General features: G+C 39.3%; 1 protein-coding gene across 1 annotated transcript; it reads left to right on the forward strand.

Annotated features, from left to right (window-relative positions):
- The first annotated feature begins 21275 nt into the window (after positions 1–21275).
- Positions 21276–22838, forward strand: LOC136202816 (probable sugar phosphate/phosphate translocator At4g32390). Its single transcript, XM_065993719.1, has one exon. It carries the CDS (start codon positions 21432–21434, stop codon positions 22479–22481), a length of 1050 nt encoding a protein of 349 aa, XP_065849791.1. The 5' UTR covers positions 21276–21431; the 3' UTR covers positions 22482–22838.
- Positions 22839–22910: the final 72 nt, after the last annotated feature.

Consider the following 22910-nt stretch of genomic DNA (forward strand, 5'->3'; position numbering starts at 1 on the left):
TTCTTTCGGCCCAATATATTATTTCTTTCTAGGGAGCATTTAATGGTGTGAAATCGTGTTTTATCTACTCTCGTGGTCTTCTTTTGTCTTAGTATCGTTCATTTTAGAATCCTTTAAAGGTGTTAACCAGACCCAACCTATCTTTTATCAAAGGTTTGAGGAAATGCCCAAGTTGAGGTCTCGAAATGTTTTAGGCCATTGAGTCGCGAGCTCTTTTGATAAGTGATTACTTCTGTAGTTTGAGGCAATAGTGTCAAAAACTCCATCCATATTAAGGTGTCGAATCTGAATTTGCATCTTCTGAAATATTTCAAGCCACTCCCAAATTTCTCAGGTGGTTCTTGAACAATGTAGTTCAGATCTTGCATGATCTTGCTCTCCAATATCAATGTGACAAAGTGTTGAGCAAATTCGTTCACCATTTGTTTGAAGTTTTGAATAGATCTGGGAAAGATTTATTCTTACGAGTAAGTCGTAACATCCTTAAGTGTGGTGGGAAAAAATCTTCACATGACAACATTTGTAACCATCATAGTTTCTAAGGATCTCTGAAAGTTTTTTGCATGGATAGTGGGATCCTCCAGACCATTATATTCTTTAAGGGATGGGTATTTGAATCCATTCGGCATATGCATGGTCAATATATCCGCGCAGAGTGATGAGCTGATGTTACTTTGGGGATCCTAAAATCAATGATGGCGCCAGCCATGGTGCTCCGAAGCTCCTTCTAAATAAGATTTTACATCTCCTCCTTGTTTAGAGGAGCTTCATTGTCATCAGGCCTTTGAGTTGTCTTCTGTTTTTTTGTGTTGTTGTCGATCTTTAGATCTTGGCCATATATCCTTGTTCGACCTTCATTTTGATCTTGGTAATAAGATTTAGTTGAGTTCTATTTGGCAGGCTTCTTACGCTTCAAAGATCTTGATTCGTCATAGTACTTTTGATGACATCTTTGAGGTGGCCTTCTTAGGGAATGAGAGTATGACTCCTCATATCTTCCCCTATAATGATCCTTAGAGGGAGTCTTGTAATGATGGCACATTTGAAAGCAAAAGGTTGTGCTCATTTCCTATATATCTCCCCTCTTGCCTTCCTATTGAGAGTCTAAGTACCATTCCCTCTTATGTGGCCAACTTTGGACGTCGTGGTGTGCAGTAGAGCAACCAATAGAGTCTTATTCGTTAGTGCATTTGTTGGCTTCCTTTGCCTCTTTTAACCATTCCCTAACCGGTGTCATCTTTGTCGCACCAATTTGATGTGTGATAATTTGTATCAAGCTTCTGAGAGTCCTTTTGGTGGCTAAGATAAGATAGAAAAATGATTAAGGTCGGTCAACCCCACTCCAGGAATCTACAATGTTTTTTGGGCTAACATTGTGACCCCGAGTTTCTCTTGACTGGTCCAGAAGGTGTATGGCATTACGGTTTAGGGAGGGAGTATCTCACTGGACCACGTGTAATATGATTAATTATGTATGATATCAATAAGAATCGAACTCGAGACATAGGTTAAACGATTAGAGACCATTACCGCTCAAGCCAAGCTTAATTTGCAAATCCATCTATTTTCAACATGTATAGTACAGTATATTTATAGTCCTGATATTACTAATATTTTTATTTCTAAATTTCAATATAAAAATCCTTAACTTTGGAGGAATATTGCAGTCTAATTTAATAAAATAATATATATAAAAATAACAAGATGGACATTTACTACACCATAAATATATTATATTGTGGTAAATCTATTAAATGTTAATAATCATTCAACATGAATTTGTCCCATTAAGTAGGAAAGGAATATATTAGATTAAAATCTTATTAGGATACATTGCATTATTCCAAGTTTTTTTTTTCTTTCAAATACATATTGATTATTATGAGATCTTCTTAATCAGATATTTTCCATAAAATTAGAGATTGTTCATACATATTAAAGAAGTAAATATCTTAATTAAGAAAGTTTATTTAGACTACAATCACATATTAAATAGAGTTAAAAAATTATATTTATCTATATATTATGATAAAATATTGTGTTATTGGTATTAATAATTCTAAAACAAGTAGATTAAAAAGAAGAATGTATGTGGATTCCAAATAAATTTGGTAATTAAATAATGGAAAAAAAGGGTATTTGTAAAGTCTGTTTGATTCTATTTTTTCGTGTAGCTTTTAGCTTTTCACTCAAATATAAATAAACAATGTTTAACTACATTTATGAAAAAGTATAGTTTGTAATCAAAATAATTAAAAAGTATAGTTTTTAATTTGTTTTAATAGAAAAAGAAATTGTTTCGGACATTTTTAAAATCTTCATTTTAAATAGAAAAGTTTTTTTTTTAAAAAATATTTATTTGATTTTAACAAAAATTACATTCTTAATAAACATAGTTTTTTTTTAACTAAACCGAAATTCTCATTAATCAATAGGTCCTTCGGAAGAACATCAAAAACGCTAGCATAGGAACGAGTGTGCTTAACCACTAGGTGAGTTGCTACATTTGTTAACGATGAAACAAAAGATACAGAGAAATCTGTATTAGTTAAAAGAATGTCCTTATAGTCTTGTATAAGACCACCAAAGCCCGATAAGTCACGTTGTACCGAATTAATGTAATCCACAACACTTTTTGTATTAGTTTCGAACTCCACTTTATCAAGGTTAAGGGGATACCGCCAGATTAGGCCTTTACGTAGGGCTAACACTTTTACAACATTGACTTCGTGGATACCCGAGACCACTTCACTTCGACAAGCCATGAATGCTCCCCCACGCTGATGAAAAATAACACCCATGATTTTCACTTGCATACACCACCCCATCTATGTTGCACTTGCTTACACCGTCTCTAGGAGCCTTCCAATGAACCGCCTGCCTTGCCAATGTTTCTCCTCCCACCGAAGTCGTTCGATAGCCCTAATGCCAGTCTTCCAAAAACTGTTTGACTGACCTCACAACTTCTTTCGGACTTAAGATAATGTTATTCCATAGCAGATTATTTTGCTACTGCCAAATGCAGTATAATACGACGGTAGTAACTTCCAGCATTCCGAGAACAGATGTTGTGCACTCCCAGCTGCCATATTACAAATTAAGCAACCCTTCGGAATGTAACATGCCTTTGAAGTAACCGAGTTTGCAAAGGTAAGCACCGAGACCCCACCTTCCAAAGAAAAGTGATTGTTTTAGGAGGCAACATCAGCTTCCGTAACTCTTTCTAGCCCGGACTTGAAGGTCCATCATTAGTCACTGATTCCAATATCATATACCCAGATTTGGATGAATACAAGCCATTCCTTGTGAAATTCCATATTAATTAGTTTGGTCTATCCCCACTTGGCACAAGCATATTACATATGTTTTGGGAATCTTCCAAAAACGTCCTAGCTGTTATCTTTCCTCTATCCCAAACCCGAGTGCCTAATATAAAATACTCAGCTACCACTTCATCCTCGCAGCCGTCAATCGATGCTGATGTAATTGTAAACTGAGGGTTACCTGGTATCCACAGATCTTGCCAAACTCGTATAGTTTTGCCATTGCCTATTCTCAATCTCAAACCAACCTTTAGAACAGATATTGAACTCCACACACCCATCCAAATCATACTAGGATTGCCCAAACTTGAAGAAAGGAAAGTGCCCCGGGGATAATAACTCGCTTTAAGGACCCGACTAATCAACATAGATAGAGTTGATATTAACTTCCATCCTTGCTTTCCTAAAAGAAAAAAGATTAAACAAATGTAAATCATGAAAACCAAGACCGTCTTGCTCTTTAACTTTACACATTTTAGTCCAATTAAACCAATTAATGTTCCTCCTCCCGTTTGCTTTCGAACCCCACCAGAAGGAGTTCATCATTTTTTTTTTACAAATCCTTACAAATAGAAACAGGTAACAGAAAACAGAAGATGGGCAAAGCCTGAGCCCCTGACTTAAGAAGAACTTGCTTACATGCATTAGACAAAAAAAATGAAACTACTAGCTACTGAATCACTTTCAAAGTCTACCAATTAAAAACAGAAAAATATTTCTTTTTGATCTGTCAATAAGTGAAGGTAAACCTAGATATGTGCCAGTATCTAGTGGAGCTAAAACATGTAATAAATCACTTACTTGTGCCCTGAGTTCGGCCCAAACATTCGTACTGAAAAAAATCCCTGACTTATTAAGGTTAATAGCCTAAATTAATGCATGTTCATATTCCTTTAGGATATCCACCACTACCTTAGTTTCATCCATAGAGGCACCAAAGAATAAGAAACTATCATTAGCGAAAAATAAACGGGATACTGAAGGAGCACCTCGACAAACCTTACAACCATAGATTAGATTATCAGACTCTACCTTGTACATTATTTTAGACAAAACTTTAGCATAGAGAATAAATAAATATGTAGAGAGTGAGTCCCCATGTCTCAATCCTCTACCTGGATGAATGTGCCCAACCAAGTCCCCATTAACAGACACCGAGCATGAAAACCCATAAGGGTAAACACTACTTCTAGGAAGCCCCAGTCTATCCTATCATAGGCTTTACTTATATCTATTTTTAAAGCAACATTCCATGTTTGTCCCTTGTTATTACATTTTATATAATGTAGGGACTCAAATGCAATTTAGACACTATCAATAATGGACCTCCTAGGCTTAAAAACAGATTGGCTCTCACTAATTATAGCAGGTAAAATGACTTTTAGCCTATTTGCTAAGACCTTGGCAATAATCGTATATAACACATTACAAAGGGATATTGGTCTTAGGTCCTTCATTGATTTAAGAGCCTCACACTTCAGTATAAGTACTATAATTGTGTCATTAAGATTAACAGGGAATTCAATCTAATTAAGCCAACCCACACATGCTGAGAACACATCTATGACAATAAAACTCTAAAAATGTTGAAAAAATCTTACGCTAAGCCCATCAGACCTAAGGGATTTATCTAGGGCCATCTGAAATATAGTCACTTTGAATTCATCCAAGTGGAAAGGGACAATGAGATTCATATTAAGGTCATCGATCACAACCACATCCAAGACATTAACAGTATTAGATACCATATTATTGGAGGGAGTAAAAATTATATTAAAATAGGAACTTACATTCTCTCCAATTACATACGGATCCTCTATTAATGTCCACTGATCATCGAGCAAAACAACAATATGGTTCTGTTTGCACCGGGCTTGAACACACGAGTGGAAATACTTTATGTTGAGATCTTCCGCCTTGAGCCATAAAGATTTGGCTCGTTGTTTCCAATATAGTTTGTACTGTTCTAGAAGGTTATTAAGGTTCCATCTTGCTTCGAAAAACCTCTACACCGGCTCCATATCCTTCTCGTCCCTCAATCTGTCAATCACGTTCGTCAACCTTGCTATGTGTGAAGAAACCTGATTCTGAAAATGAATGCCTCATTATTCCATTGAATTTGAACATGCTGCAAGTTTCGCTGGCAGCGGATTATGAGAATTGCTTGCCCAACTTGAAGTAACCAAGTCAGTAAAACCTGTTTCTTTCAACATGCTAATTCATACATAAACCGAGCATGTCTCTGACGCCTAACCTGATCAACCAAGCATACTATAATTGGGAGATGATCCAAATATCCCGAGGTCAATATTGTGAAGCCATAAGTGTTGGTCCCTTGTAGGGTTGCAAGTATAGTTCCAAGGGGGGGGTTAGGAACTATTTAAACTTTTTTGCAATTAGGGCAGACTTCTTTTTCTAAGGAAAAAGGTTTTAACAGCGGCGCTGAGTAAACAGCAAGATACTGGCTTAGTCAACTGGTGACTAGTTCAGTTTCTTAGCTTGAGTCAGGAGATAGCACTTAGAGTCTATTCCTGAGCTCAGATGTTCAACACGCATAACTCAACTTGACCTCTTTACTTGGTCAGTTTTTGGTTATTTTAAGCAAGCAATATATATAAGGAGTTAAAGGTAAGAAATACTTTACTCAGCAGATTTATCCATGTTCGGCTTCTTCTAAGCCTACGTCCTGTCCCCGGAACACGTTCTGAGATTTCGAATCCTCTACTGAGCTCTTTAAAGGTAGAGCCTCAAACCTTTTACAATCTTAGCAACTGAGTATAACAAGAGTACCTTCCTCTATACCTCTACTCAATCCTAATCTCTCGCTGAGTACTATAACCGAGTACTCAGCCTCTCCTTTCTATCTCTAGAAATGATAAGTGTTTGTCCTATACAATGATTTGCTAAGACACTTTAGACGATTGAGATAATCACTCTAGACTTTTACACAAATGTATGAATTGTAGTGTAAGATTTGCTTTGCTTCTTGCTTGCAGAACTTGTGTAGAAATTTGGTCAGCGTAATGGCTTGATCAAGTTCTGTGTAAATGCAGCTTCTGATGGCACTATTTATAGAGACGTCTGGGCATCGGTCATTTCGAATTTCGAAATAACCGTTGGAGGGAAACGGCTTCTTGTCGTTGTCATCCTGACTTGCTCAGAGCTCTCGGCCAATCAGATTTGTGTATCTTCTGTCCTCGGTCAGCTCAGCAGGCTGTCTCTCCTTTTATGGTAAAGTCAACTAGACAGCATACTGTGTCGTCTGAACTTTACCCAAAGTAGAAATACTTTGTCTGGAAGTTTTCCTTAGCCAACTGCTGTCTTGTACTCTTTGTCGAGTCTACTCAGCAGCTTCATCTTGAAGTTGTTCCCGAAGGTCTTCTAGATCCTTCTCTTGCTGAGTTGCGTTTTGTCCAAAGCGACAATGTTTTAACAAACGCGGACCGAGTTGTACTGAGTTGTTTGACTTGGGCCTTGAATTCCGTATTGGGCTTGGGCCTTTTAATTCTTGTGTCTTATAAACAATTTTAACTCAACATTGAACAAACACATTAGTAGAATAAATCAAAGCATTTAAACTTAGTGTGTTTAGAATATGTATTTCAATTATACTTAAACAATTTTGTCAAATCAAAATTATGTGGAAAGGTGTTTCAACAAACTCCCCCATTTTGATGTTGACAAAACTATTCAGCGAGGAACTCAGTATTGAGCTCCCCCATGATAGTTGACCTAGTATAACTTAGCAAACTCCCCCGTAAGGGTTGAGCTACTGACTTAGTTTTACTCTAAACATTTAAAGGTTTGACGGAGTAAGTCTAAGGTCAGTTTTCAGATATAGGTCAGCTCATGGAACATATTCTATTTTACTCAGTATTAAGCGGAAGGTTTAATCATTTAGAGTGCGCTGAGTAATTTGTTGGTTCAATGAGTTTTATAAGACAATGTTTTATAAACATACACGTCAAAGTTAATCATATTATAAGCATAGGATTAGTTTGAAGATACTTTAATAACTTAATACTTGGCATCAGATAAAATAACTCATAACTCATATAATGAACGATGCAAGTAATTATATAAGTAGTCAGTGCATTAGAGATAACAGAAATAGGTACAAAGGATAACATAATAGACAAAACGTTCTAGCCTATCTCTATTTCTTTTTCTTTTGCTGAGACTGACTACGCTCATGCTGAGCTCTAGCCGCTTGTTCTTTCTCCCCCGTTTTGTCAGCATCAGGAGGAGGAAGTCTGAAGACATCAGTTAAGACAGATCGAGTTAGTTATTGGGACAGCTCCTTAAGTTTCTCAGCGCTTTCATTGACGCCTTCAAAAATTGCAACTCCATCAGTGGATACCTCTTCGAGTATGTTGAGTTCAGCAGCACTGATCATGTTGGCGTTAAATGCCTGAGCTTTGCCTTGCCAGATGAGTGCTTCAGTAAGACCAGCAAAGACTTGGTGAAAGGTCTTTAAAAGGGCTGTGTCGTAATACTGACGTTGAATATTGGTATGACGATTGTGGTTGAAGGTTTATCGTGTGATAGACAGCATCTCATTCTGTTTCATTGCGTCAGTATCCATCTCTTGCTTATTCAGATTCATCAAGCGAATAGCCTCACCAATTTGCTCTACTGAGCACTGATTGTAAGAAACCATTTGCTCATTGGTCTTGAGTTGCTCGGTGTGTAGCTGAGCAAAGAGCATCTTGACTTCAGATGAAGTGGAATAGTCGGGGTTCACAGCTGACAAGTTCTGAATTTGTTGTTGTAAAGAGTTCAAGTGTTGCACAGTTGTCAGCTGGATCTCAGCCAGCTTGATGATTGAATCTTGCTTAGCTTGTTGTGCTTGAAAAGAAATGATGACATTCAGCAGGTCCTTGAGTCCCTTAACTTCGTTGAGAAGCTGAGTGACCTGGGAAGGCTGAGTAGTCTCAAGAGTTGAAGATCCAGCAGCAGGAGGAGTAGATTGTTGTAGGTCTCTGATCAACGCTTGCACTGAGTCAATTATCCTTTTACCGGACTCAGTGGCATTCAGATAGCTTTGAGAGCCTTCAGGGACATCAGTGTGACCGGAAGGAAGAGGAGTGAAAGGAGTGACATGGTCAGTGACTGGAATAGTGTTTTCAATCTGCACTTGTGGTTCTGGGATAGTTGATTGATCGGCAGAAAGATGAGTTGGAGAAGTAGTAACTCGAATACTGTTTGTGCTGACGGGGGCGGATATGTTTGGAGTCAGCACCATGCTTAGAGTAATAGCATTAACAGTAATCGGCTCAACCTGACTTGTTGAGGTGGCAGAGGCATTTTGGTCGGCATGTTCCTATTGAGAAGAAACAGAGGCTTGCTTTTCTAAGGACGCCGATGCAGTAGAAGTTGGTTGGCGTTTGAAAAATTTGAGCTTAACTGTGGAGGGGTCCTTGGTTGGCTTTGAAATAACAAAGTCAGGAAGAGTTGGTGGTGGCACAGGAGGTTCACTGACAGTCTTCTCACTGGCCTTAACCAATTTTCTTCTTCTACGTGGTGGAGTGTTACCGTGAATAGCATCTCCTGAGTGAGAAGGAGAAGATTCTTGTTGCTCATCATTAGGTTGGTCATCTTGCACTTGGACTTGATCAACATTGTATTGGTCAAGTACTTGCTCTTCTCCAGCAGCCAACACAGTATCGGTATGCTCAGCTTCGATTTCACTGGCTGTCTCCTCAGAGTCCTCAACGTCATCCTGACCGCTAGCCTCTTCTTCTTCTTCTATACTGTCACCATCGAGTTCTTCCTCAACTTGTGCAATGAACTGATCGTCCAAATGCACCTCATGTTCGTCATGCTCAGCTACTGTACCTTGACACTAGGTGAAGTGAGAGTCACCAGGTACAACGATGTCAGTAGGTATAGCGTCGATGGGAGTCAGTGTAGAAGGCTTCTGCTTCTTCTGAGGTTGCACAGTAGTTTCCTCAGTTCCAGGCTCACTTTGCCTGCTTCGTTTCTCAGCTGACTTACCAGCTGACTTCTGCCTTTTAGCTGGAAACTCAACATCTTTGGAAGGAGTCTCAGCAGCTTGTCTTTTTCGAGAAGCTGGGGCCTTAGTCCTTCTCCCTTTCTTTGGGACAGCAGTTTCCTCAGCTTGTCCAGTAGCAGCAGCAGCAGTAGATTTTCCTTTCTTTAGAGGTTGACCGAACTTCAACGCTCTCAGCGAAGCCGTTGTGATCTCAGATCCTCTAGCTGTTTCTTCATCGGTCAGGTCTACCTGATGATCAATGAGGATCCTGGTGATGAGCGATCCTAGCCTCAACGTACCAGTACTTCGTAGGAAGCCACCGACAAGAAAGACTGGCATATTGATTGGTGTGTACGTCAGCATATGCCATATAAAGCATTGCTCGAAGTTCGTTGCTGAGGTAGTGCAGTTGATCTTCGGATAGATGAAATAGGTCAGTAGGTAATGAGCCATCTTCTAGTGCTGACCCATAGATGAAGCTGAGACTTCTCCTGAGTGGCCCTCAGGTTTGCAGAAGTTGACCTCATACCCAGTACCATCCTGATCTCCAGATCTCCTCAGCCTTGCTCCCTCAGTTTTTAACTTGAGCAGATTTCCTAAGTAGAGAGGGTTGATGAAGATGGTCTTCTCTTTTACCACTGTAACCAGATAGTCAGTGTTGTCATTAGCAACGCGGAGGTTGTGGTAAAACTCCTTTACAAGGTCAGGGTAGGTGTAATCCCTAATCGAAAACAGCTCGGTCCAGCCATTTTGTGAAATCCACTCACAGAAGGGTTGTTCGTTTTGTACGAAGGCTTCAGATACCCATCTTGAGGGCTCAACTTTCCATTCACGGACATTTTCGAAAACCTTTGTATAGGTCCTGACTTTTTCAGGCTTTCCCTTACCAGAGGTTTGGCCAGTTTTTCCTTTGTTCGGTGTTGGAGGATTTTTTGTAGGTTCATCGGAGCTGGGTTTAGAGTGACCAGTGCCGGAGATGTTGAAAGAAGCTTTAGTCATTGTTGAGGATGGGAAGGCTTAGAGGGGTTTTTAGAGAGAAAGAATTTCTTTGCCAGAGAGTTCGATAAGCGTAAAGAATAAAAATGGGGAATTACCCATTATTTATAGAGGTGAGGAATGGATCTTATCGAATCCATGTGTCAGTTTTGCCTCAGGATTGTGAACTGACAATAATCCTGGCATTTATGACACATTCGGCGCGTATATCATCCTAGGTGGCTATACGCGTGCTTTTGCAATTATTCTAGCGGATATAACACTCAGCGTTTAGAATACTAATCGTTTGATATTCTGAGTGGTCAGTATTGCATACAGGGATGATTTCTAGGTTTAAGTTTAAACTAACTTACTCAGTGTGCAAGTTTACTCAGTATTTGCTGTTTAATTAATTTCAATGAGTACACAGCAAAAACAATCATTCAGCATAGTAATTCACTCAGCATGCATATTCATTTAGTTCAGGAATTTACTGAAGAGGATTAAACATACCAATAGCTTCTCTCAGTATGCTGAACTGCTCACGGGCCAGTGGCTTCGTGAAGATATCCGCAAGCTGCTCGTCTGTTGGGACAAAGGTCAGTTTGATCTCACCCTTGAGTACATGGTCTCTAATGAAGTGATGTCTGATGGTGACATACTTCATTCTGCTGTGTTGAATTGGGTTCTTTGAAAGATCAATTGCACTTTTGTTGTCACATTTGACTTCAATTGTCTTCGTTTGAACACCATAGTCTTCAAGCTGTTGCTTAATCCATAGGACTTGAGCAACACAGTGACCAACAGCAATGTACTCAACTTCAGTGGTAGACAAGGCTACTGACGCCTACTTTTTACTGAACCAGGATACAAGACAGCTTCCTAAGAAGTGACATCCTCCAGAGGTGCTTTTACATTCCAGCTTATCCCGTCCATAGTCAGCGTCAGTGTATCCAATGAGTGTGAAATCATGAGTATTGGGATACCATAAACCTGCATTCACTAAGCTTTGCAAATATCTAAGGATTCTTTTTACAGCAATGTAATGAGATTCCTTAGGGTTAGATTGATATCTAGCACATTGGCATACTGAAAACTGAATGTCCGGTCTACTGGCTGTTAAGTAAAGTAGAGAGCCTATCATACCTCGATATAACTTGCTGTCTACCGACTTACCATTCTCATCAGCACAGAGGACAGTGTCAGTGCCCATAGGAGTGGATATTGGCTTGCAATTTTCCAAGTAATATTTTCTTTAATATCTCCTTGGCATATTTGGCTTGACTGATGAAGATGCCATTCTTTCCTTGTTTAATTTGAAGACCGAGGAAGAAGTTGAGTTCTCCCATCATGGACATTTCAAACTCAGTCTGCATTTGTTTGCTAAACTCCTTGCACATTGATTCGTTAGTTGCACCAAATATTATATCATCAACATAAATTTGGGCCAGCAGGGTATCTTTACCCTTTCTCTTAATGAATAAGGTTGTATCAGCTTTGCCCCTGATGTAATTTCTAGTCAGCAGGAAACTGGTCAGCCTCTCATACCAAGCACGTGGTGCTTGCTTGAGGCCATACAGAGCCTTTTTGAGTTTATAAACGTGGTTAGGGAACTTATGGTCCTTAAAACCTGGAGGTTGATTAACATAAACCTCCTCGTTTATAACTCTATTAAGAAATGCACTTTTGACATCCATTTGGAATAATTTAAAGTTCATGTAAGATGCATATGCACATAGAATTCTAATTGCCTCTAGCCTTGCCACTGGGGCAAAGGTCTCACCGTAGTCAATACCTTCTTGCTGACTGTAGCCCTGAGCTACAAGCCTTGCTTTGTTCCTGACTACATTTCCTTGTTCATCCATCTTGTTCCTGAAGACCCATCTTGTTCCAATGGTCTTTTGACTCTTTGGATGAGGCACTAGCTCCCATACATCATTTCTTCTGAATTGATCGAGCTCCTCTTGCATTGCGTTCATCCAGAATTCATCGTACTCAGCTTCAGCGAAATTCTTCGGTTCTTGAACTGAGACGAAGGCAACATTGCTGAGGTACTTCCTGAGTTGATTCCTCGTCATCAGGGTATTCCCAGCAGAATCAAGGATTGCACTTTCTGAGTGCCCTCTTGGAATCCTTATCTCTTTAGGTAGATTCATGTCTTGTGCTGTCTGTGTTTCAACAATCTCTGCAAAAGTAGATGGGTCAGTAAAAGTAATCTTAGGTTCACTCTTACTCTTGGTCAGCCTTTTAGTGAATGACTCAGTAGCTGGTTCTTGGTCAGCGGTTACTGAGTGTGGATCATCTTCGGTTAGCGGCTGGTATCTACCTGCAGGGTTAGTTTCGTCGAACTCCACATGTACTGACTCTTCTAGAACTTGAGTTCGCTTATTAAAAACTCTTTATGCTTTGTTGTTTGTTGAGTAGCCCAAAAAGATAGCCTCATTAGCTTTTGAGTCAAACTTTGCTAAACTATCTTTGGTATGTAAAATAAAACATTTACAGCCAAAGGCACGAAAGTATCCAATATTGGGCTTTCGTCCTTTCCAAAGTTCATAGGGGGTTTTCTTGAGTATAGGTCTAACTAGAGCCCTATTAAGAATATAGCACGCTGTGTTAACAGTCTCTCCCCAAAAATACTTTGGAAGCCTATGCTCATCCAGTATTGTCCTGGCTATTTCAACCAGAGTTCTGTTCTTCCTTTTTACAACCCCATTTTGTTGAGGTGTTCTAGGAGCAGAAAAATTATGGTCAATGTCGCTGGCTTCACAGAATTCAACAAACTTTTGGTTTTTGAATTCTCCACCATTATCGCTACGGATGTGAGCTAATTTTAGGTCTTTATCATTTTCAATTTTTCTAACCAAATTTGAAAATGTCTCAAAGGTCTCATCCTTGCTAGTCAGCAAGATGACCCACGTGTACCGAGAGAAGTCATCTACAATGACCAAGGAAAATCTTCTTCCACCCAGACTCAGCGGCTGGACTGGACCGAAGAGATCCAAGTGTAGTAACTCTAACGGACGCTTAGTTGAGACAATATTTTTGCTGTGAAAAGATTGTTTGGTTTGTTTTCCAGCTTGGCAAGCATGGCATAATTGATCTTTTTCAAATTTAAGTTCAGGCAGTCCCTCAACCAATTGCTTTCTTGCTAGTTTGGCCAGGAGGTCCATGCTTACATGACCAAGTCTCCTGTGCCATAGACAGGAATTCTCTTCCTTTGATACTAAGCACACAGTTTTTGAAAACTTTTTCTCTAAGTCTAGCATAAAGACATTATCTATGCGAGGGGCAGTTAAGATTAACTCATTTGTTTTACCCTCGTATATTTTACATCCAGTAGCATCAAATATAACTTTTCTCCCATTGTCATATAGCTGAGCTACGCTGAGTAAGTTATATTTGAGTCTGCTGACTAGGGAGACATATTCAATAGTAGGATTACCTCCGATGGTGCCTGACCCTACTATCTTACCCTTCTTGTTGTCTCCAAAACTTACACTTCCTCCTCGTTTACGCTCAAACGTGATGAACTGAGTTTCATCACCTGTCATATGATTTGAGCATGCGCTGTCAATATACCACATCTTTGACTTCTCAGCACATCTCAGGCTTACCTGCATTGTAACTAGTTACTTTTAGGTACCCAATTCTTTTTGGGTCCTTGCTTGTTAGGTGCAATAGGTAAAGCATCATATTTTATTTTATGGCGACATACTTGGACAGTATGGCCATTCTTTCCACAGAAGTCACAGCTGACCTTCTGTTTAGGATGTTTCACTGACTTGTCAGCACCCCAGTGCTGAGCGTGCCAGCACACCTTAGTGGTGTGTCCTATCTTCCCACAAAAGTCACACTGGACTTTTCGCTGGGGATTCCATCTCAGCTGAGTACCTTGGTACTGAGTTCTCAGAGGACTGTTTCTTTTATTTGGAACCTTTAGTTGGTTCTGGATAGTTGTGACGTCCTTTCTCAGTTTCTTTGAAACTGATTGGACTTCAGAGACAGACTCATGTATGATCTTCATATTATCATGCAGAGTAGAATTGTCCTGAAGAAGGAATCTGAGGTCACTCAGTTTGACCTCTTCCACTTCGTCACAGCGCCTGCTGAGTGCTCTAACTTTCTTATTACACTTCTTGACAAGTGTGTAGAGATCACTCAGGGCATTAACCATATCGTTTCTGAGCTGAGGAAGAGTAATTACCTCATTTGATTGCTCTTCGTCATCTGATGCGACGGATAGGTCAGCATGCTCAGAGACGCACGGCTCCTCAAGTTCGTCAGCCATGAAGCATATCTTTGCTGACTCGGTGGCCTCAGTTTCTGTAGATGAAGACTCATCACTGTCGCTCCATGTAGCCACCATTGCCTTTTTGCCGTTCTTCTTGTCTTTCCTCAGTGTGGGGCAGCTTGACTTAATATGGCCGGTTTGATGGCACTCAAAGCATGTAATGGGCTTTGAGCTGTCCTTTTTGTATTTGCTGTCGCTTGAGTCAGCTTTATACTTATCAAACTTTCTGTAAGGCTTTTTAGAGTATTTTCCATTCTTCCTGAATAGCATTTTCATCTTCCTTGTGAACATGGCCATCTCCTCATCATCAGTTGAGCTCCCGTCAGTGGAGTCAGCTTTCATGACAAGGGATTTCTGCTTCTTGTCTTCAGATTTTTTCTTCACCTCGAAGTTTTTCATAGATATCTTATGGGTCAGCAACGAGCCGATGAGTTCGTCATATTTGTAGGTGGTTAAATCCTGAGCTTCCTCAACAGCTGTCCTCTTTGCTTGCCAGTCTTTAGGAAGACTCCTGAGTATCTTTTTGACTTGTTCTTCCTCAGTGAAGATTTTTCCAAGTCTCTTGAGCTCATTAATGATGTTGGTAAACCTTGCATTCATGTCTGAAATGCCCTCATCATTGTTCATCTCGAATAGCTCGTACAGTCTCATCTGCTGATTCACCTTGGACTCCTTTACTTTATTGGTTCCCTCGTAGGTGACTTCCAGCTTTTTCCAAATCTTTTGTGCTGACTCACAACCTGAGATTTTATTATATTCTGCAGCATCGAGCGCACAGTGAAGCATATTGATAGTCGAAGCATGATTTTGGAGCTTCTTAAGATCATCCTCTGTCCATTTGGCCTCAGCTTTTACAACTGTTTGGCCAGCCACAACTTCGACAGGTACAAATGGGCCTTGGACTATAGATAGCCAGGCACTCATGTTTGTAGCCTGAATGAAATTTTTCATCCTATTCTTCCAGAAGGTATAGTTTGACCCGAAGAATAGGGGAGGCCTAGTAATGGACAGCCCCTCAGGCAATATCTGAGTTGTTTGGTTTCCATGGAGAAACCGAGTGCTGTTTTCGCCCATGGTAGGGATCAGCTCAAGGTTGTTAGACCTTTTACAGTGAGCTTTTGAGGCTCTGATACCACTTGTTGGTCCCTTATAGGGTTGCAAGTATAGTTCCAAGGGGGGGTTAGGAACTATTTAAACTTTTTTGAAATTAGGGCAGACTTCTTTTTCTAAGGAAAAAGGTTTTAACAGCAGCGCTGAGTAAACAGCAAGATACTGGCTTAGTCAACTGGTGACTAGGTCAGTTTCTTAGCTTGAGTCAGGAGATAGCACTTAGAGTCTATTCCTGAGCTCAGATGTTCAACACGCACAACTCAACTTGACCTCTTTACTTGGTCAGTTTTTGGTTATTTTAAGCAAGCAATATATATAAGGAGTTAAAGGTAAGAAATACTTTACTCAGTAGATTTATCCAGGTTCGGCTTCTTCTAAGCCTACGTCCTGTCCCCGGAACATGTTCCGAGATTTCGAATCCTCTACTGAGCTCTTTAAAGGTAGAGCCTCAAACCTTTTACAATCTTAGCAACTGAGTATAACAAGAGTACCTTCCTCTATACCTCTACTCAATCCTAATCTCTCGCTGAGTACTATAACCGAGTACTCAGCCTCTCCTTTCTATCTCTAGAAATGATAAGTGTTTGTCCTATACAATGATTTGCTAAGACACTTTAGACGATTGAAATAATCACTCTAGACTTTTACACAAATGTATGAATTATAGTGTAAGATTTGCTTTGCTTCTTGCTTGCAGAACTTGTGTAGAAATTTGGTCAGCGTAATGGCTTGATCAAGTTCTGTGTAGAATGAAGCTTCTGATGGCACTATTTATAGAGACGTCTGGGCATCGATCATTTCGAATTTTGAAATAACCGTTGGAGGGAAACGGCTTCCTGTCGTTGTCATCCTGACTTGCTCAGAGCTCTCAGCCAATCAGATTTGTGTATCTTCTGTCCTCGGTCAGCTCAGCAGACTGTCTCTCCTTTTATGGTAAAGTCAACTAGACAGCATACTGTGTCGTCTGAACTTTACCCAAAGTAGAAATACTTTGTCTGGAAGTTTTCCTTAGCCAGCTGCTGTCTTGTACTCTTTGTCGAGTCTACTCAGTAGCTTCATCTTGAAGTTGTTCCCAAAGGTCTTCTAGATCCTTCTCTTGCTGAGTTGCGTTTTGTCCAAAGCGACAACGTTTTAACAAACGCGGGCCGAGTTGTACTGAGTTGTTTGACTTGGGCCTTGACTTCCGTATTGGGCTTGGGCCTTTTAATTCTTGTGTCTTATAAACAATTTTAACTCAACATTGAACAAACACATTAGTAGAATAAATCAAAGCATTTAAACTTAGTGTGTTTAGAATATGTATTTCAATTATACTTAAACAATTTTGTCAAATCAAAATTATGTGGAAAGGTGTTTCAACAATAAGCTTATCCAGGCAGCACTAGCAAAAGCTCGATCTAAATTTCCACGGACCCAAAAGCTCATTCCATGGCTTCGTTCCCAAGTATAGAGGCTCCCGTCAAGCCTCAACTTAAATCACTGATAGTCCAGAAAAGGGTCGTCTAAATTTCTACATCAAAATATCCCAGGTAAACTGCTCCACCTATTTTCTCAGTACTATCCAATATACAGTTGAAATCCCCCAATACTACCTAGGGAATCACACTATTATGACTATGTTTTGAAGTAAATTCCACGATTCACCATGTTTGATCCGATCACCCATTCTATAAAATCCCACACACCTTTAGTCCCTGTTTGCATGATCCTTCACAATCTAATCGATGTGATAGTCCAAATACGAAGACAGAATGACATCCAACCCTTCCCTCCATAAAATGCTTAACCTCCACTTCTGCCCCTGCAGTCAACCATAAAACAACCTCCAAAACTTAATTTTTCGTTTAATAAAATCCATACGAGCATGATCAACTAGTGTTTCAATAAGGAAAATAACATTCGGGCGATGTGAACTCATTAACTCGCCCAAAGACCGAACTGCACGAGGATTTCCCAAGCCCCGATAGTTCCAGGGTAAACAATTCATATCTCTCAATGGGCCTGCTCAACAGAACGCGCCGATACTAACCCCAGTGGGATCTATAATCCTAGTTGAGGCAGAGTTAATATGACTAGTAAGCTATGTTGGTAGTTTGCATGCATACTTATATAGTCTGACCCAACCCCGCCCCAACAACCTCCCGTCTATGCTTACGGTCATCTTGAAGGTCCATACCCTCCTCATCCTCTTCAAACTCCATATTCTCCTCTATCCCATGTGATTGTCCTTATGAACTGTTAGGCCATCCAACCGTTATTTTAAGTGGTATTCCACTAGAATCCCCTACCAATAAAGTGACAACATATTTAGAACTGGAAACCGTATAACATGTGCCTTTCCCCCTTGCCTCTCCCGGTATTGGATGGATTTGGATAACCAAATTGGAGTTCTCTGTACTTGTGGCACTTTGAAAAATCTTTCCACCCCCGATAGCTCTTCCAGACACACTACTTCCCCCCCACCTCCTGAAACCAATGGCCTCCACTCTTCCAGACACACTACTTTCCCCCACCTCCTGAAACCATTGTCTTCCAGTCGCAACTATTCATGTCATTTTCCATGTTTCCTAGAGAATCAAAATTGCAAAATACAATAAACCTTCCAGCCAAAAACTCTCACAGGTAGAATAAACGTAAAACTCTCACAGGTAGGAGAGACAATCGCTTTATAATTTTTATTAAATGTAGCTTTGTTTTTTGTTTTTTTGAAACAAAACATATGTTTGTTATTTTTTTACATTTTAACAACAATAAAGTCATCAATTTTTTTTTACTAAACACTCCTATCAACTCGTTAAAATTTCACAGCTAACAAATGTCAATAATAACTAACTATAGCGGAATCAAACAAGCTTTTAATTCAAATCTTTTCGGTTATTATTATTAAGCTATTGATATTTCAATTTGAAATAGTGAACATTGATCAGTTATGATTACATGCATTAAGTCATTGATTATTTCAGAAGCTCACTATCAACATCAAATTCAGTTAAAATATAATTACTCGTTTAATTTAAATAGATGTATCAAAATGGATTAGCATATTGTAATCATATTACATGATCAATACATTTCACACGATTATATGTGATATATATGCAATAAAAATAGTAATTATTTTAAACGAGTCATGTTATGCGAGTTGTCTTTGTAAGTCATGTTATCATATAAGAAATGGAACACTAATGTCACAAAACTTCATATCATCAAATCTATCAAACTTTGCATTTGAAGTAGTCCATTTGACTACATTAATCGGAATGGACATATTGATAACACGTTAGCTAAATTTTTAATATGGATTATTTTTAAAAAATGACATATTAGGTAAAAAAAGTGACCCATATTCATTCCCTTTTAACTTGGCTCATTTTTAGTGACATGCTATCCTTTTGAAAAAAAATCCATGTGAGGTGGGGAATGGTAAGTCCATTAGTTTCTGGTTTGATAACTGGATTGGGGATAAACCGTTAATTGAGGTGTGTTCTTCCCCCCCGCCTAGTGATATACGCAACTGGAGGATTGCCGATGTGGTTGACTCGGAAGGGGACTGGATCTGGTCAAAGTTTGATACTTTCTTTAGCCTTGAGACTCTCCTTAGAATGCGGGGAGTGAAGGTAAGTAATCAAGAGGAAGACTTGGATAGGCACTGCTGGGCGCTGACTAACAATGGAGTTTATTCTTGCAAATCGGCCTTTGAAGCTTTCTATCTCTTTAGATCTGATCCTCCCTCGGATGTGTGGAAGTCGATTTGGACCCTTAAAGTTCCTTTCCGTATTAGGAGTTTCATGTGGCTGGGCGTTAAGGACAGGCTTCTTACTAATTCGGATAGGCACAGAAGGCACTTGGCTGATTCTGGAGCTTGCAGTAGATGCAGAGGCCATGTTGAGACTTTGTGCCATGCTCTTAGAGATTGCTCTAATAGTAAAGAGGTTTGGAGGAAAATTCTCCCACACCATATTTTCTCTTCCTTCATGGCACATTCTGAGGTCGACTGGTTCTCTGATGGTGTTAGAGGAAAGTTGCTTCCATACATGGAGCATGGTGACATTTTCTTTGCTATTATCTGTCACCAAGTTTGGAAATGGAGAAACGAGGAGATTTTTGGAGATAAAACTGTTTTTATGACAAACTTAACTGATTTCTTCTCGAAAAAACTTTTCTCTATTATCGATAGTTTCAAAGGAGAGTCCCTTGCCAGAGCCTCTCAGTGTTGTGATGTCCATCTCGTGGGATGGAGCAGGCCAAGAGAGGGGGTTGTGAAGCTGAATACTGATGGTTCCTGTCTCAGTAACGGTAAGATTGCGACTGGAGGTGTGCTTAGAGATGCAGGGGGCGCCTGCCTTTCTGGGTTCTCCCAGAATTTAGGGTTGAGTTCTTCCTTTTCTGCGGAGCTCTGGGCTATTCTTACTGAAATCAATCTTGCTAAAAGGCTGGGTGTTAAGAGGCTCTCTGTAGAGTCTGATAATTTGGAAGCAATCAAAATGATTTCTGAGAATCATTCTGTGGGTCTTAACAGTCGCAACCTCATCAAAGCTATTAAAAGGCTTTGCTCCTCCTTTGAGTTCGTAGAGTTCAGACACATTTTTAGAGAGCAGAATCGTGTTGCTGATCGCTTGGCGGCGGCGGACCATGAAGGGACGTTAGGCGTTACTACCCTTCCTGTTTCCCCTAGTTTCATCTCTCATCTTCTCTTAGAAGATAGAATTGGGGTTAGCTTCCCTAGGCTAATTCCTGGGTAGTTTGTTGTTGTTCGTTTTTCTTTTCCTTTTCTACCAAAAAAAAGACACCGTGTTCATTTCGGTGATTATTATTGTCAGAATCCGATTAAGAAGACTATATGAAAAATTAAATATCATAATTAGATGAGTTTATTATTAAAAATAAAGTGTTGGCATTAACATGTTATTTCTAATAATTGGAAGATCATTAGTATAATTAATCCTAAATTTGCATATAAAATTATAATACAATTTTTTTTATAGCAACTTCAACCATATTAAATTATATTTTATAATTATTAAAATACAATTATAAAAATATGAGTAAATAAATAAACTTTTTCCTAAATAGAAATTCTACCATGGACCGGAATCAGTACTGATCCCTCAAATGAGATGATGACACATTAGCAATTGGAATGATACGACATCATCTGAGTGGAAGAGACATTACTAGTCCCGTCCTATTATGAAAATTTTCCTTCCATAAGTTTAATATTTAAAAAATTCTACTGTGGACCGAGATCAGTATTGCTATCTCCACTCAAATCATACCACGTCAATGACGTGACATCATCTAAGTAGAGAGACCAGTACTGATCCTAGCCGCGATATCGGTCCATTGTAATTTTTTTTTATTAATGTTTAATCCAATACTCAATATTTTAAATTGTAACATAAAAAATATAAAAGATGGAAACATGTTTTTTCATCATTAATTAAAAACCCATTTAACTTAAACTTCACAAAAACAAAATTAATAAAAATGAAATTAACTTGTATTTCACAAAAACAAAAAATAATTAATTAAAAAAGAAAAAAAAAGAATTAGAAAACATAATAAATAAAGAAGTCATTACTCAAGAGTAAACAACGCCACCACTCCTAACCAAACCCTCTTCTTCTTCGTCTCCTTCCTCCTTAAATCTCTCTTCGGAAATCTCAATTTCAATCTCCGGTTCACTTTTCACGATTCCTCTTCCCTTTCCCCTCCCCTCCCTTTTCAATCCTCAACAATGGGCAAGGGTGGATCTCTCAGCGACAGCGTTTTGAAGAAGATCCTCCTCTCCTACACCTATGTCGCAATCTGGATCTTCCTCTCTTTCACTGTCATTGTTTACAATAAGTACATCCTCGATAAGAAGATGTACAATTGGCCCTTCCCGATCTCTCTCACCATGATTCACATGTCCTTCTGCGCCACTCTTGCGTTTCTCCTAATCAAGGTTTTCAAATTCGTTGAGCCTGTTACCATGTCTCGCGATCTGTATCTCTCTTCCGTCGTTCCGATTGGGGCTTTGTATTCTCTGAGTCTCTGGCTATCCAATTCGGCGTATATCTATTTGTCGGTGTCGTTTATTCAGATGCTGAAAGCTCTGATGCCTGTCGCTGTTTATTCGATTGGGGTTATGTTGAAAAGGGAGAGCTTTAAGACGGATACAATGGCGAATATGCTGTCGATCTCGTTCGGTGTTGCGATTGCTGCTTATGGTGAAGCCAGATTTGATACCTGGGGGGTTCTTTTACAACTCGGTGCTGTTGCTTTTGAGGCTACTAGACTGGTATTGATTCAAATCTTGCTTACATCTAGAGGAATCACACTGAATCCTATTACTTCTCTTTATTATGTTGCGCCTTGTTGTTTGGTTTTCTTGTTTGTGCCTTGGATTTTCGTTGAATACCCAATTTTGAAGGAGAATTCGAGTTTTCACTTCGATTTTGCGATCTTTGGTACCAATTCACTCTGCGCTTTTGCTTTGAATCTTGCCGTGTTTTTGCTTGTGGGAAAGACTTCAGCTTTGACTATGAATGTGGCTGGTGTTGTTAAAGATTGGCTGTTGATCGCCTTCTCTTGGTCTGTCATCAAGGATACAGTGACCCCAATCAATCTGTTTGGCTACGGACTTGCGTTTTTGGGTGTTGCATATTACAATCATGCCAAATTGCAGGCATTGAAAACTAAGGAGGCACAAAAGAAGGCCCAACAAGCTGATGAGGAGGCTGGAAAATTGTTGGAGGAAAGGGAAGGGGAAGGAACTGGGAAGAGAAGTGAATCACCAAACTAATTTTTAATTCAAGAGAAAGATCATTCAGTTGTAGAATTGGATGGAGAGTATTTGGAATAAGAGCAGAAGGGGTAGAGGAAGGAGTACCAGGGTATGGTGGTTTTGATGGCAAAAAGAATAGAGAGTTTCTCAGTTTTCTTTTGCTCAATCGGTAATGTTGCTTCTAGATGTACGTTTGTTATGCTAGTTATGGATCTTTAGTTATGTTTCGGATTTGGGATATGCCTGCCTATCTCAGATACCTCTATATTTTGTTTTTTCTTAATTTTTTGATCATTTATCTTACTCATGTTTATGTAGGAACCTCTTATGTTAACGAAGCTTTAGTGCTTATTTATTCATATATTTTTCTTCTCCCTTGTGTTGTTGATGCTATAGCCTATATGTAGGTGTATTTTTGTCATGCTTTACCTCATCTTCTGCAAATTT

Source organism: Euphorbia lathyris, chromosome 8 (assembly GCF_963576675.1).
Source record: "Euphorbia lathyris chromosome 8, ddEupLath1.1, whole genome shotgun sequence".
Classification (NCBI taxonomy): domain Eukaryota; kingdom Viridiplantae; phylum Streptophyta; class Magnoliopsida; order Malpighiales; family Euphorbiaceae; genus Euphorbia; species Euphorbia lathyris.